Source organism: Corvus moneduloides, chromosome 6 (assembly GCF_009650955.1).
Source record: "Corvus moneduloides isolate bCorMon1 chromosome 6, bCorMon1.pri, whole genome shotgun sequence".
NCBI lineage: Eukaryota > Metazoa > Chordata > Aves > Passeriformes > Corvidae > Corvus > Corvus moneduloides.
Genome location: NC_045481.1, coordinates 8,394,264 through 8,410,901, shown reverse-complemented (window position 1 = coordinate 8,410,901; position 16,638 = coordinate 8,394,264). Strand labels below are relative to the sequence as shown.

The following is a 16,638-nucleotide window of genomic DNA, read 5'->3' as shown; positions in this document are numbered from 1 at the left end:
GAAATGTAACCTGTTCACTATGGAAAGTATTTGAGCAACTGTTTTATTGCATGCTGCCACCAGAACGCTGCAGTTATTTTGTGCCAGAAGTGCACAGCAGACTGCAGTGAGGAACAGGGAAACTGCTCATGTTTGTTTATTTTATCTCCAATACCACGACGCCTCACGACACTGGCAGGGCTGAGGTCCAAATCTCAACCCCAACCAGTACGTTTTCACCCATGGTAATTCTCCTGAGAAAAAAGTAGCATCTGTATCTACTTAGACAGCTGAGCTGCGTCTGCTCCCTGGCCCTGTGGGGAAACACAGGCTGTCTGGCTCTGTTTCTCCTCCTGCCTTCCTAGGCAAGTCTTTTTTCCTTGTGGATTTTGCTTGGCATGTCTGCAGCTCATCCTTTCATCCCGAGTGCCCTGTTCTGTGGATCAGACCCTTCACAAAACACAAAGCTGTTGGGTATGTGCAGCACACGTAGCATTTGTGCCTCCATGGAGATTCCTGCAAGCTTTTGAAGCTGATTTTGCTGATTTGATGATGTGTGCAGTTTTGAGACTCACAAGTGAGCTGCCTAGTTGCACGGCTGATTGGAGACTGCTGATCCAAGGTGTCAGCACCACTGTGGGACTGGCAGACCCACATGTACCATTCCTATGTTTTGGACTATCTGGTTAATGTGATCTTGGAAGAAAGAAGAGCTATATATGAAGTACCTCCATCCTCAGTTATATGCTGTGTGTGCATTTTGTCTACTAGGTATTTAAAACATGATGCATGGTAGATAGTATGACAGAACAGCAGCACAACCTTATATTAGGAAGTGATTTGAATGTCTGGAAATTCCAGCTGTGGATGAGGGCTGAGTGTAGTAACAAATCAGTGTCCATGTTTTCCCTGCAGAGAAGTATAAATGTTCTTAATCAGAAGAGCACATGTGTTTTCCTGAGAGTTGTTTTCATTTGATAGCAGGTCCAGTGTTGGGACATGGTGAGAATGCTATGTTCTTCCTTCATTCCCAGCCTGTCGGAGTGTAGCCTTGTTTCTTGCCTGCAGATCACCAGTGCTTAAGAGAATACCTCCCTTCCTTGCCTTCTTTTCCCCTTCTCAACCTCCTCTGAGGTGTTCTAGCTCCGGTTTGGCTGTTCAGATCTCTTACCTGTAGCTCAGGACTGCTGCTCACCCCATCACAATTGCTTTTCTGGTGAAACAGATTAACTGCAAGGATGTACTGGTTATTTTTTGCTTTTGATATCTGGATAGGTAATTGAGGTTTCTTATTAACACTTCATTGGAAATTCTGTTGGGTTTTTTTGTCTTGGACCCCTCTAGCCTCTCCTGACAGATGGATCAGTCTTGCCTTTTGTTGGTGGAGGTCATGGCTGATCATTAAGCAAGACTCAGTATTTGGTGCACATGTGCATTTAGGCTAGGAAGTCCTCTTATATTAGTGATTCAGTCAACTTAATTGCAGTTTTTCAATTTATAGATGGCTGAAATCTTTTCAGTGAAGTTGCAGACGGCTGGGAGCTCTGCACCCATGGGCAGCTCTGTAATGTGTTGACTCAGGCTTCTTAAAACACTTTCTGTGATTCAGCAGGTCACTCCTTAGAAACCACTGGCCTGCTGGGCTGAAGTGACTTCTGCAGGACTGTTCTTGGGCTCTCAGCTGTTAGCAGCATGGAGACTGGTTAGTCTCCTCTTGGGAAGTGGGATTGAGGCAGCCTGCTCCTCTCTGAGACAAAAGCACCGTCAGCCACCGGGTTGCTGCTGTCGCTGCACGCAAGAGCAGTTTATGTTAAATGTGACTGATGTTGAAATAAACCACACCTCAGTTCTCAAGTAAGAGTGACCTTTGGCAAGTCTGCATTAAAATAAATAAGGTGTGATTTTAGTTATTTTGAGTTTCCTTGGAGACAGGCCCCTAGGAACTCCTGCTGCCAGTTCCTGTGATGTTTTCTAGCATAACATAAACAAAACTAAGAAAATGCCTCTCTTCTCCACAAAAGCATGAAATTTCACAGAAGTGCAATCAGCATAACAGTTTGCCTTGTTCCTGATGTGCTCTTAAAGAGATGGTGAGAGGTTGTATGAAGACTGTGGGTCAGATTTTGCATGTTGTTTTGACTCCTTTTGCTGTGGGCTTTCTTGAACACAGCCGGAACTTCCTTGAAAAACAGAGTGGCATAAATGGGTTCCTTTGGTGACCTCTTCGTGCATTTATGTAGGGGAATATCATGTTGCTAGAATACGTGTCTGCTCCCCTGAGATGACCCTCATCTGACTGGGGACCCCTGAGTGGCTGAAGTCAGCTGTTGTGGAACACAGCAGACCAAAGGCTGTGCTCACTTACATCAGGGTCAGATGCAGGGCAAACTGAATTTTTCAGAGACAGCTGGTTCCCAAAAATAAACTTCTTTTTAAGTGATCTGTGATTTCATTTAAAATCAGATACCAGATGAAATCTACCCCAATTTTTTGTCTGGGTTAACTTTTTGGGATGGAAGCCTTTCTGCCCTTGGAAGGGGGCTAAACGGTTTGTTCTGCCTTTAGAATCTGTTAATCTTTAAATGAGCCTCCATGATGTACTGTAAAAAGCTAAAGCAAACACTGCTGCCCCAGTTAATCAGCATTCCCTTGCATCTTGTTGGGAGCAGTGACGTCCACAATTTTGAGTAGCAGAGGGATCACAGATAAGACAGACCACATCTGTGCTGTGCAGGCACAGTCCCCTGTGCATGGTTGTCTTTGACTCCAGTGGGATGAAGCACAGTACATAAATGCCCATGGATAGGGAGAAGGGATGGTCTACCCCTTCCGCTTTGTAGGTGAGGTGTGGTGAGTCCTCCAGGGAGCCCCAGTCCAGGTGCAGTGCTCACACAGCCAGGTTGTTGTGGGGACAGACTCTGGGCTTGCATCCCTCCAAAGGGTGTGAGGGACCATGTGACAGGTCAGGAACAGCCCCAGCTTTTGTAGGATCAGCTGCTCTGATGCCTGAGGCTGTGACTGGAGACTCTTCTTGTCCTCAGGGCCGTATGCTGAGTTGCAGGGCCTGGGCAATGTCCCTCGACTGTCCTCACCTGGACCATCCTTACCTTGCACTGCACACACCTGCCACAGCCACTTGGGTCATTGAAAAATAGACCGAGGAGCTGCACCTGGTGTGAATAATGAGAGAAGCAGCAGCATCGCACTGCAGATGCTTAAGACCTGCCCTGCCTTGAGGTCAGGGGTCAGACACCAAGTGTGGGGATGGCATGGGGCGCGGGGTTTTTGTGTGCTCCTCCTGGGAGGGCATTGCTGTGTCTTGGTTCTCATGTTTAGTGCTCAGCATAGCAGGAGACATGGGTGGGATGTCCCCAACCATGTTGTCTCTGCCTGTCCCACCAACTGTTGTTTGTGTCTTGGTTGGGGTAATTGCTGTCTGAGCAGCATCAGTTGGGTAGCAAACATGAAGTGCTTCCTTGTTAAGTCCAGCAGTATGGAGATAACTGTATTAGTGAGGGAGCTGGAGCCATGGGGTCACTTGCTCCTCTCCTCACTGCCTCTGCTTGGGGTGACATGTCATGAATAGTGTGAGGGACATTGCAAAGTGGAAGGGCAAGCTTCTGGCCAGGTATATGCTTAGTTCATGTTGGTACTTCAGGGTTAATCTGGAGGATGTGTCTCCTGGGCTGATGGATGCTCTGCAGGGGAAGGAGGTTCTCAGGTGTTGTGATATTTCCAATGTGCTTGACACTGGCAGGGCCAGAAGAAATTCCTGCAAACAGTAGCAGTTTGTGTGAAAAAAGCCTCTTTTGTTTTCACCAAGGAATTCCCTGAAACAATCTTTGCCTCTGCATGCTTGCAAGAAGCCAGATAATGGCTTGCTGAGAGCTGTGCTGTGGAAACCAGTGTGTTTATACTTGGCAAAAGGGAAGGACTTTTCAGCAAGAACTTGTTGGTTGGTACCCAGGAAGAAGAGGATTAGCTGACTTGGAGCCTGGCTGTTCTCTCTGCTCTGGTGGCATGCCCTCCACTCCCCTGGCCTGAGATACCAGGGAGGTCTCAGTGCTGCATGTATGTGCTGATGGAGCGACTGCTGGGGGTCAACTGCCTGGGGTCAACTGCAGCAAGGATTCGAGTTACGAGAGGCAGCAGGTCTAAATACAGACAGTCTGGTGTCTTTATAGCTGTAACACACCATATTTCAAAATTATTCATACATCTTGTTATAGCACTTCTTCAGAAGTCTGACACAATGCCTGCTCAAGTGTCATACTCTCTTTTGAAGATAAGGTGCATTACTTGTGCATTGTGACAAAGCCAGTGGCACCAGATCACTGTCAAGTTCAGTGTTCTCAAACCCAGCTTACGATTTAAATTTTCCTGGAGTTGCGTGCTTTCTCATTCCAGTTTTACTAACCTCTCTCTAACTTGGAACACATCCTAAAATTTAAATCAATTCCAGGACATAATCCTGGGAACAGTGTAAATTTTTAGGAATAAGTTTAGTTTGTAACTTAATAATTTTTTTCCTTTGAAAAATAGGAAGAAATGATCCCAAGTAGTATCATCTCTAGTGATGAGGCCATTTGCCTCAGCAGTTGAAAAATGGAGCTCTTCTAGCTCATGCTGGCTCAGATCCTGGCCCCTAGGCTTTCAGTTTGACTGGTTTTGTTCAGTGTGTATTGATATAATTTATTGAAATTATGGCATAGTCTTGACAGCCTTCAGCAATTTTTTAAAAACTTTCTCTTTTCTCCATGCAAATAGTGTATTGTCTTCAAACTCTGCAAACAACCATGGAAGCATTTACTGCTTATCCTTCAATTATATATAGTAGTACATAGTATTTAATCCTTTCTGCTTTCCCCCTCTGTCCCCCTACCCCATATGAAGTCAGTTTAATGTCTCAATGTTGCTCTGGTTAACAGTGTCTCTTATGCCTGACCCGTCTCACGCTCATTGTGCTTCCATTGCCAGTCCCGCAGTGTGGATAAGCAGCACGCTGTAATCAACTATGACAAGGAGAAGGATGAGCACTGGGTGAAGGATCTCGGAAGCTTAAACGGGGTGAGTACCAAACCTCCCAGCTGGCAGGGACGACTTCACACTGTGCTGAGTCTGCAAGTGCTCGTGCACTCGCTGAATCCTGCTCTCAGACCCTTTTGGGTCACTGCAGCTGTTGGCATGAGTTAAGCCAAACATGCATAATTATTTGCAAGGCCTGAGGTGGAGGTCATGTAGCATCTCCTCTTGGGAGGGGGAAGCCTTGGTGAGTATTGTACTACTTTTTCCCCCTCTCTACTGGTGTCCTTGCAGAACGCTTTAGGGCTCACAAAACCATAAAGCCTCTTGCAAAAGGGGAGGAAATAAATTCAGTTTTGTGTTGGGGATGTTAACTTTAAACTGGTGGAGATTCTGGAGCAGCTGTTCAGCATGAGCAGGGTGACCTTTTGATGGTTCAATTGTCAGTGCACGGAGTGATTTATGGGATGATGGGACATTTAATTTTGTTGGGGAGAGCCTACTTAAAACCACCTCTTTTTTTTTTAAATAATAAAAATTGCTTTTTTGCCTGCCTTGAGCCTGGTTTGCATGAAGACTGAGGAATAATGTGAGCAAGGGAGAGGGAACTGAGCCTGACTGATTCTTAACCCTTGCTCTGGTCCAACTCACGCAGTGGTGTTAGGCACCTGAGTTCCATGATATTTAAATACACCACTGTTGTTAAAAATGTCCTAATGTCATAGCATGCCTCTGTTTTGGCAGTTTCTTCATACAAGTGGAGCTATTCCTCTGCTGGAGCAGGCCTAAGCTAGATTCACATAATTGTCTTCCCAGTGGGGGTTTTACTGCAGCCATTGTTTTGGACTTGGAAACAGAAGCCCTCCACCATCACAACCACAAAACCACAAGAGGAGCCCTGAAGCTTGTACAAAAACAGTGGCTAAAGCAGCCCTCAACCATTCTGCCTCTTCTGGCATCTGAACACAGCAAGAATGAGGGCTAATCCTTCTCAGCCTAATAGCTGAAGGCAGAGAGCCCTGCTGAAATGGGAATATTTCCAGTAACTGGTCTGGGCTCTAGCTGGATCCCTGGTTCAAAACCTGGTATTTAACTCATGGTGGCAAAATAACAGCTGAAAATTCTGATTGCAAGGGAAGGAAGGCTTGTACCACTAATTATTTTCTATCTGCACATGCTAAAGTATATGAATTTACAACATTTTAATAGTAGACATGCTTAGAGAGACAGTGGAGTAAAAGGAGTTACAGCGGTGCCTGTCTTCTGCAGCTGAATCAAACACTTCTATTGAAAAAAACTGTTGTGGCCAAACCAAATTTTACATGCAAGAAACATGTCTTTATTTGAAAAGTGTCACAAAAACTTGTTTTCCCCCCTGAAACAAAAGAAATCACTTTGGAGGACCTTGATTTTAAATCCATTTTCAGAATTTCCTTTAATTTTTATTTGACTTTGAGTAGTCAGCAATGCATTATGTGGCTTTGCTGGATAATCTGGTTCATATTAATTGTCAAACTGTTTTGTATTGTTTTTGTTATAATGTTCAGGTAATTGTGCAGTCTCTCTTCAGAGTTTTTTGTTTTTAAAGGTAGCATTTCTACCTGCATTAAGCATTTTACTGGAGTTATTTTATCTGAAGTAACCACGGTCAAATAAGTAACTATCAAAATGTGTTCTTGCAGACTTTTGTTTTGAAGAAAATTCAGCAAACAATTATTCCTGTTCTAGATGTGACTGATGTGGGTTTTTTAAATATTAAAAAATGTAATGCAAATTGGAATTCCATGCCTTTTAACTAGCTGCACTGTTTTTATTCTGAAACTACAGGCTTCTTTCTCAGCTCTTCTGTAAATTGCCAGGAAACTGGGGACTGTTGTCTGCCGAGGTTCTAGTTTCCTGCTCTAGCATTTATTTTTCCTCTGTGGTTAATACTAGGTCTTATCATGCATGTTTGGCTTGGCTGAAGTGAGAAGGCAGAAGACTGTGCTGCAGTCGTGAAAACATGTAAATTCATTTTCTAGCATAATTTTGTTTCCTCAGCTGCGTTTGCATTAATGGTATAAAGCCCCAGCAGCAGGTTCCTGGGCTGAGAGGCTGGGTGAATCCCACCTTGCCAAGTAGGGTAATTCCTGGTGTCTGACTGCCTCAAATCCTACTGTGGGAGTATCTAATCCCCATCAGCACCCTAGGGCTTCTTCAGCCCTTTCTCATTTTTATTTGGCCCAGGTCATTGCAAAAGTACCTGGATTTATTTGTGAGAGATATCCACGCATGCTTGATTTGATCCTCGGTTGGTCTGTGAGAATTGTTTCATAGTGGGTCCCCTCAGAAAGCAGAGACATCAAAGACATTTATTCACAGCTGCGAAATACATTTCTTGCACCTTTAGAAGGATGTTAGCTTCTTTCAGCCTCAATTAACTGCCTGGGGCATGGGAAAAAGGAGTGTGTGAATTTTTAGCACAAATGGTTTGGTTTTCTTGGACAGTGTGGCCTCAGGTGTCATGGTGATGCTGCTGTAAATTTTTATCCCGTTTCCCTGTGCATTTTCATTTCCCCTTCCTCTGTGATAGGCTTTGCTTTTGAAATTATCAGGCCTTGGGGCTGACACCAGTCTTGTTTGCCATCCAGCAGAAAGCTGATTCCTAGCTTAGTAATTAAGATCATGAGTTGCAACCATTTGCTGGTTGAGATGGGTGTAGGAGAGCCAAGAGCATTTGAAGTTCCTAACTTCAGGCGCCTCATTTACCTGTTCAAGTCGGGGACTGAAATTGTATTTGCAGCTGGTGCAAAGGTAAATCTCCCTAGAGGTCCCTTCACATAATTGAAGCATAATTGGGGTGCTCTGACTTGCCCATGGGAGCTACTTGCTGGTGTTGATTTTTCCAGGAAACTTAGCTCCTAGCTCCTGCCTTGGTGCTGGCACACCCCAAGTATGTGCGTTGCCATCGGCAGATGGGCATGGGTGCCCTCCAGGAGCACCGTCCCTCTGAAATCTTATCACCCTGATACCCTCAGTCAAAACCCATTCCTGTGCTTCTCTCCTGCAGACATTTGTCAATGATGTGAGGATTCCTGACCAGAAGTACATCACCCTGAAACTGAATGATGTCATTCGCTTCGGCTATGATATCCTTTCTGAAGAGGATTTGGACTCAGGCTTTGTTTGGGTTTTGCGCTGTTTGCTGCATGAAGAGGTACCAGGGCTACTGAGTGACTACTGAGTAAGGTGTTTGTTTTGCCTCTTGGAGCCTTTGGATGGATCATAAACTTGTGTTTCTCCACCATGAAACTAATTCAGAGCACATTATTCATGGTGCCTGCTTTTTCATTGGACTTTGGATCAGGCCCTGCACTGGCAGTAGTGACTGTGGAGGTGCCTCTTCAGTCTCCTCCTATGGAAGGGTTGCATTTTTTTTTTTTTACTTGGGTGGCAACTGTAGCTGGTACCAGCCAGGAGCAAACATAGTTCATATGTTTTTGTATGAACTATCATCTTCTATTTTTTTTTTCATTCAGCTTGCATTGTTTTGTTAGTCATTTCACCCAGATGCTTTCTTTCAGACAATTTTCAGGCCTTCAGCGTTCAGCATTTAGCTGTGGAGCTTGTGGCCAGACCCTTGACTCTGTATTGATTAAAGTTTGCCTGTGCAAATTGTTTCTGCCACAAAATGCAAGAGTAAATCTCTTTATCAATAGCACATTTCACCTCTAGCAAGGGAAGCTAGGTTGCAGTTACTGCTTTACTTACAGACCACAAATCCTGCTGGTGTCTGCTAAAACACCTTTGCTTTCATCCCTTTCTTTTTTTATCCTGATGTGACTGTATGACTGGCTATAAGCATAGATGTTGGCATGCCTTTCTGAGCCTGCAGAGCAGTAGTGGTAAGTAGAGGCTCCTATTGCTGTCTTTTCATGTAATCTAATACTTTTTTCACTTCTTTTCAGTTGCTTCTATCTGCCAAACCTTGCCCACTCAGGCTGAATTTAGAAGTAGCAAGTGCCTTCTCCAGGTTTTTTTTTCTTTTCTGGGGAAATGTCAGTTAAAACAGTCCAGACACTTCTGAGAATAGAGGCAGAGACTAAGCTTTACCATTTGGTGGGGGGAAATGTTTGGTTGGATCACTCTTGTGCATCCTTGACCCTAAGGCCACATTTCTCTGCCTTTTGCTGTCCCCACGATAATCTGTTTGTGCCTGGCCATGCTTTAGCCCTCAAAATATTCCAAACCTTGAGCCTCACTGGTTTTCTAGGGAACTGGGTACTTCAGCTCTCAGCAGTGACAGGGCAGGAGCACTCACTGTTGCAACCAGGATTGCTTAAACTTACATGTGTGGCATCCTGGATCTGCAGAAAACCAGGTTTTTCTGGGCCACGTGTAAGATCATACTTCGGGTCTTGGTCCCTGTCATCTGGGATCTTGTCATTAAAGGTGGTGTCTTGCTGCACCCGTGATGAAGTCTGTGACAGTCCCATAGGCAATCTCAGTTGTAGCTTTTCTTAATTTTGCAAATGTTTTTTTTTTGATGTAGTGGCTTGTGTGTGTTCTGGTCTCTTGGTGTCTGGGGAAATGCACGAAAGACTTGCTGTGAACTCCAGTGCTGGGAAGGCAAAAATCAGTGCCTGGAGTATGGGCGGGTTTTAATGGTTGTGATACAGGTTTAAACTTTTTATAGAAAGCAATTCTCAGCAATGAGCAGCTGAGTTGAAGTATTTAGTCCTGCAGCCCTTACATGGATATTCAAGTGAAACGAATGATTACACTTAGGAGTTCTAGAATTTATTGCCCTCAACAGGAGAATTTTTAAGAATGTAGGTTTTCGAGTAATCTTTGTACTATGTACTACAGCTATGGCAGCTAAAATGTCTTCCTCTGCTTTGCTACTTCGGTATCACTCTGTTTAGCAGAGCTTTCTGTGCACACTGCAGTCAGCTTGGTGTGGATGGCAGCATCTCCTGAGGTCTCCGAGTCAGCTGTGTCCCGTTGTACTAGAGCATTTCTCTTTTCCATTTACAGTTTCACTTACAGGCTGTGCAGAGTTTCCCTGCTAGGCCAGTATCACTTGGTTTATTTTTAGTCTAAAATTTTCCATCTTTCCTTTTTCTTCCGTGTTGCTTTCTGCTGTGCTGACTGGGTTGTTCATGATGCCATTCCAGATGCTAGCTTTTTTTTTTTTTTTTAAATACAGTGTTGCTGAGGATTATTGCTTGGGCTCAACCATGTGAATTCCTCCCTTCCTAAGAGGTCACAGCAGCTCATGACCTGATTTACTTTGCATCTGGAAAACTGCAGTGACTGAAAGGCCTTGTCACGGCAAGAGAGTGCCATAGTCCCAAGCATTTGGGCAAGGAGCTGAACTCTGCTGCTCCCTTATCCAGAGTGTGACGCTGGCCCATCTTGGCCAGGATACTGAGTGGTGTGCCTGAAGCTGCCAGCCAATGGAGAGGAGCAGGGTGTGAGCTGAGCTGGGGCTCTGGTTGCTCCCCCAGGTCCTGCACAGAGTTGCTGGTGCTCCTCCAGGCTTCTCCTGCTCAGGTCCCCTGCCTGCTGCCCCTCTGTTGTCGTGGGTCTGGCCAGCAAATGTGATTGCACACTGCATCACAAACTGTGCATGACAAAGACCATGCTGGGCTGCAGCACAGGCAACTTCTACTACCCTGCATATTTTAAGATATTCTGGTTTTATGATCCTGCTTTCATTTTGTGACTAAATGCTAGATTTCTCTGTCCATCCAATTCCTTTGTCTTTCCCTTAACAAGTTCTGTACATTCGAACATGTATGTCCTGGAACAAATTCAACACAAAGTCCCAGAAGAAGCATTAAAGGTAAGAGTGGCTGGGTATGGTATACTTTTTTCTTTATAAATTTAAGTACTCTAGTGATGGTGAAGCAGAATGAAATATTTAAATACTCTTGATGGCAGTGAAATGTTTCAAAATGTGAGGCTCTCCTTGGATTTCGACTTAATAAAACCCTCCTTTGAGGAGAGATAACATTTTCCAGTTATCTCAATTCTGATTTCTCTGTGCCAATATGTAGAACAAGTTATTTATGTTTCATGACTGCCAAAAAAGGTTACTTAAAGCTGTAATATGTTGAAGAACAACCAGCACAGAAACTTGTGGGTGAAGCACAGCAGAACTTGTTCCCTCCCAGAAGTGGAGCACAGATGTCTTTTCTGAGCATGGTGACTTAGGCCAGCTCCACCACACCTCCTCCATCAGGCTGAAGTTTGCTTAATTTATTCATATGTACCATCTCGGTTTTGCCTTCAAGCTCCCAATTTTTACTTACTGAGCAGTCAGTCCTCTTACGAGTGAGGCATTTTTTAAACACTGTTCAGTAGCAGTTAAGAAATATTCAAGCATCCTCTTATCTAAGGCAGGAAAGCAACCCCCTCTAGGCGAGAAAGCTGTAATGTTCAGCTGTGGGACTGGGCTATCAGTGCCATGCATCAGCTCTTGGCTAGCAGGTACAGCCTTCTTAGCCCTGGTTCTGTGTTTAGCACTTGATGAGGATAGGAAATCTAACAGCTAGAATTGGGCAAATGATTCATTGAACTTACTCAGGGATAATCTGGATGGATTCACCCTTTTATTAATTTACTTGTAATAAACTAACTTCTAAATAGCTCATTTACTGTGTTAATATGGAACCTGTTTTAAGGTAGAATAACTTTCCTAGCTGGAGAGAGGGTTCAGAAAAAATAATTCAAATAGATTCCAATTGCCTCTGCCAAAAAACTGAGATAATGCAGATGAGAGCCTTGAAATAATTTATAATGTTCCTTTAAGAAAAAAGGGGATTTCAGGATTTGAATCCTGAGTGGAAAATGGCCTGAGTTCTGATTCTTCTCAGTTTATTCTTTAAAGGATTTTCTGATTTTGCAGAGCTAAGTCACAGTGACCTTCTCTGACCTTCTTGTGTACTACAATTGTCATTTAATGGCCTCCAAATGGGGTATTTCTGCTGTGCTGTAGCTTCTACACAGGTGTGCATGCTTTTTGTTGAAAGACACAGCTGCAGGATATAGGAACCCAGAGTGCCGAGAATATTTCTCTGCCTGTTTTTAAGGGTGGGAAGGGTTTGAGCGGGGTTTTAAAATCTCCCGCTGCTTTTATGGGTGTCAGCGAAGTCTCTGCAGGAGTTTTAAACACCTCCTCCTCATCAGAAGCAGGAGGTGCCAGCTCTGGAAGGGTTTCATAAATTACTCTAGCTGGTGGTGTTAATTTCTGAGCCGTTCCATCTCTTAGACTCGTGTAATGGTATAGAATAGAATTAATATTCTCCCAAAAAGATGGTAAATACAAATCTCCAATTACTGCATCAGGAAACTCTCTTTTTACCCAGGACAGCAAACAACGTATTTCTTTTTTAGATGCTGGTAAGGGATGGTTATGAGCTAGGCTTTCAAAACTATGTATTATATTTGCCTCCACTTGGGACGGAACTGCACCCATGATTTGTTTCTTGGTCTAGTTTTGGACAGCTTACCGTGTTTTTGATAGATGTTATCGGCTTGTGAAATCCCAGTCTGAGTTCTGACCAGCAGTCCACGGCTCCTCCTCCCCCCTGTGCACTGAGGGTAGGAGATCCTGGAGTTTCAAGGCCGACCCCGGGGTTTTCTTTTCTTCTGTTTCTGGTCACGCGCTGCTGTCCAAAACATTCTGGCTTGCTTCGTTCCGATGAGGCCGAACACGGGGCACCAATTGTGCCATAAATCAAATCCCTCCTGATGGGAGAGAATTTTCTAGAAGTCCTTGCAAGGAGTTTCAAAGATAAACCAAGACTTTTCCTTGAGTTTCAGTGCTGCTTGATAGTTGTTTATTAAGCCTTATCAGAGGAACAGAGCCACTAGCGTGACCCAGGTACAGCATAGAGCACAGAAAGCAGGAGTGAAGTCTCTAATTACCAAGATTTACACAGCCTTTTAAAGATAATTTAACCAATAGTTACTATAAATGTATATTATTTTCCCTTTCCTACCAATTATTCAGTAACACGGGCAGGAACTGCGGAATTCTCTATCCAATTATTCCAAACTACTTTTACTGCAGAACATGGAGTAGTAGAAGAAGGAGAAGAAGGTTTAGAGAACAACAATCCTCCATTTTGGTATTTTTTACTCTTATCTATTTACTACAAAGAGAAGCCCAAAACCTCTACATTTTTCACCCTGTGACAATCTTACATAGTAGTCTATCACCTAATTCACACCACTGTATTTTCTAGTTCCTGTCTGATCATTGGTAATTTTTTCCAAGGTTGGAGGTTAAAACAGTGTTGTTCAGGGGGGTAAGAACCCTTAAAAACAGGCAGAGAAATATTCTCGGCACTCTGGGGTCCTACACAGTACAGACTTTGGGTGATTCTGTTGGTGGGGAAGAGGGGTTCACTGCTGTTTGTGTCTCTGCAGCATGAGAAGTACACCAGCCAACTCCAGATGAATTACAAAGGCACGGCCATGAAGAGGGCAGAGCAGCCCATGGAGCATGGTGTCTACACAGAGTCCCCACAAGCAAAGCTGGAGAAAGGAGAGAGGAAAGCAATTACAGGTACCTGCTTGGGAACCAGTTAATCAGGATTCTGAACAAAGTGCAGCTTGAGTCCTGTGCTGGGTGATGATTCTGACAATATAGTCTTGTGGGTTGCATTTGGGAACAGTTCTGGAAGGATCATCTTTCTAAATCCCTGGAGTATTCCAGAGTCTCGGTTTTTGGAGATTCAGCCTCCAAAAAAATTCAGCTGATGTGATGGCTCCTACATGCTTTGTTGCTGTGTATGTTCTGGAAAACCTGTGGGCTGAGCAGGTTTGGTAAGTTCTCTGGCACCTGTCTGGTCTATTTTTAATTTCCTAATCGTGAGCTGGTGTTTGAACAGAGAGGGTGACTCAGAGTAGAAAATGTATGGCTGCTGTGGCATGGTGCTGGCAGGCAAAGAAGCAGCAAGCCTTTCTTTTACAAAACCCTGGATGCTTTTAAATGGCTGTATTTCCTAATGTGCCAATATGTAGGATTGAAACCGACTGCCAAACTGGGAGATGTGTGCTTCAGGTTTGCTATTCCCCAGCTTCAAACCTTTTCTATTTGAGGAATTCCTTCTGTTCTCCATTTTGTTACCAACTGCTGCCTTCCTTTAAAGACCCTCTGTCAAACTTGGTTCCTCCATGTTCCCTATTATGGTTTGCCAAGACCTCCCCAGCAGTCTTATCTCACCCATCTCACCCAAATTCCTGCTTCCTGTCTGTACTGTCCTGATGGGTCTCTCCCCGGTTTTGCTCAGGTATCAGTTCATGGCTTTCTGGAGCTTGCTGGTGCATGGGAGGAAGAAATATGGTTTTAAAGCATACTGGTAACATGATTGGTAGTGTTGGTCTTGTGGCTCCAGGATGTCAGAGCACTTAGAAAGCTTTAGGGTTTAGCATGGAGAGTTGCCTGCTCTCAGTTGGAAGAAGAATCAGGGAGGAGAATGGAGGGAAGGGGATGGGCAAGTAATAGAGTGAGGTAAACATCTTTGGTGAGGTTACCTAGATATAGGTACAGCAGCTTTCTAGAAAAATGTACAGCTTTGGATAAATCTGTTAAGGCTTCATGATAACTAATTGGAGTGGGTTGATTGACCTTAATCTCCCATGTATTGTCCTTAGGAAAATCCCCATAAGCTGTCATAGTGTAATGTTCCAGAGTGTAATGTCTCAGAGTAATGTTCTTCCTCCTCGGTCTCCTCGCTGTCTCCAGCTATGTGTGGAAGCACACGCACCCGTGTGCCTGGCTCCCATTTTTTGCACCAGAAAACCTTTTTTGTGTTGCTTTGGCTGTGTCTGTGTGGCTGTGTTTGAGACTGAGCCTGACAAGTGTGAATTTAAAGGGATGGAATTGTGGATGATTAAGTGTGACACCGGGGAGGGTGAGAAGAGGTGAACCCCACTGGGGGAAGAGCTCTCCAGCTGCCTTTCAAGGGGCAGGAGGTTCTTGGAAAGCAATGCCGGTAACTGGAACCACTTTGTGTTGCTACTGCATGGTTCCATGAACCCTCTGGTTTTTGTTTTGCCACCTTCCAAAATACACTCTCATTGATTTTAACCTACATAGTGTAAGCAGTTGATATTTGGAACACCTTCAAAGCCGGGACATTGAGTGACTCCTCAGCAAGGTGACCTGTTTCTCTAGTCTGTGATTCGCTGAACTGCATTATGTTTCTGTCATCTTTACTGGGCACAGACCAGAGCTCTAAGGCAAAACGGGCTCTGTGTTCTTACTGGGGACCAGCACTGAAGTGTGTCACATGCAGTGGGACTGATAGGCAGAGCTAAAAAAATCTGTAAAGCGCTGCTAACCTCACTGAGCGATGGAGGAAATCAGGACTTTTGTTTGAAGTATTTCGCCGGATTGGACTGAAACCTGTGGAAGCAAGAGAGGGAGCATGAGCATTAAATCAGTACCTCGCTCTCCCAAAAGCATCTCTGTCACGTGAGCAGAATGATCAGTGGATCCCTTTTTCATCTGCGATGTGACTTAATTCACCTTGTCCTCAGCTGCACGCATGCACCGTTTCTCCTCAGCTGCTGGGAGGAGTGGCAGCAATTTGAAATGATTGGTAAAAAGAAGAATGTAGTGGGGGAGTGGGCTTGCTTAGTGGCAGCAGAAAGAGGCTTTAGGAAAAGAGCTGTTTTGCTAAGCCTGTAGGTATTTAGGAATTTGCATTGGCTAATTAGAGCAAGTTCTGGGCTGACAAAAGCCTTTAGAGGGATTGGTTCCCAGGGCCAGAATGGAAGAGAGGCAGAGGGAATGCAGGCTTTCAAGGAGGAGGTTTAACAAAACAATGTAAACAATTAGAGCTGCTTAGAAATGGGAGGAGGTGAGGGGCTGAGGATAAAGGGATAAAGGGGTGTGAATGGGAAACAGTCAATTTAGTCTTTATGCTCTTGAACTTGCAGCTTTTGGGTGTATGTTGCCTGTAAGCAGAAAATCATCTGGGAAATGTTTGAAGCAAGGAGTTTGGTTAATCCTGTGGGTTGGAGATGGATATGGATAAGTGTCCACGGTTTTGCTAGTTAATGCTAAAAATAGCTATTAGCTCTCATGTCTAAAGCCTTGAGTGATCAGGAAGCCAGGTAGAGCCTTGAACTGAGCAGATTTCAAGATGGTCACAATCCCCATTCCCATCTGTTGCTACCTGAGTTGAGGTACTTGGTAAGATACTTTGTGGTCTTCTGTTCTCAGCACGTAGTTAATCCCCAGGTTGATCTTAATTTTTTGTTTTTTCAAAGCTGCCACAGCCTGATGGGACTAGGTAATCCCGAATCTGATGACTAACCTCTGAATAACTGCTGCAGGCCTGAGTTTCCAGGGGTGGAGGCTGCTTGCAGCGTCCACTTGAAATGGGCATCATCACTTGCAGGAGTAGGACCAATTGCAGGAGCTTCTCCCGGGATCTGTGAAATCGGTTGGCTCACCAGGTTAGCGTCGTGTCATTAGTAAATCCTCTCAACAGAGTGGAGGACTTGAAAGGCTTGCTGATGTCCAGGGCTGAGGTCAGCAGGCAGTGAGGATGGAGGCAGTGGGAGCTGTGCCCAGTTGTGAAGTGGTTTCCATGGTCTTTGGCTGCTTTCCCCATGAGATCATGGCAATAGCTA

The 16,638-nt window shown here is 44.5% G+C and overlaps 1 protein-coding gene across 7 annotated transcripts in view; it reads left to right on the top strand.

The window, feature by feature from the left end:
* The window catches only part of CEP170B (centrosomal protein 170B), a 59,781-nt gene that overhangs the window by 8,375 nt on the left and 34,768 nt on the right, over positions 1–16,638 (top strand). For all 7 annotated transcript variants that reach the window (XM_032110638.1, XM_032110637.1, XM_032110634.1 and 4 more), the window contains exons 3-6: positions 4,957–5,046; positions 8,051–8,129; positions 10,770–10,828; positions 13,420–13,558. In XM_032110638.1, coding sequence (XP_031966529.1) covers positions 4,957–5,046; positions 8,051–8,129; positions 10,770–10,828; positions 13,420–13,558 — 367 coding nt within the window. The remainder of the gene's footprint in view (positions 1–4,956; positions 5,047–8,050; positions 8,130–10,769; positions 10,829–13,419; positions 13,559–16,638) is intronic.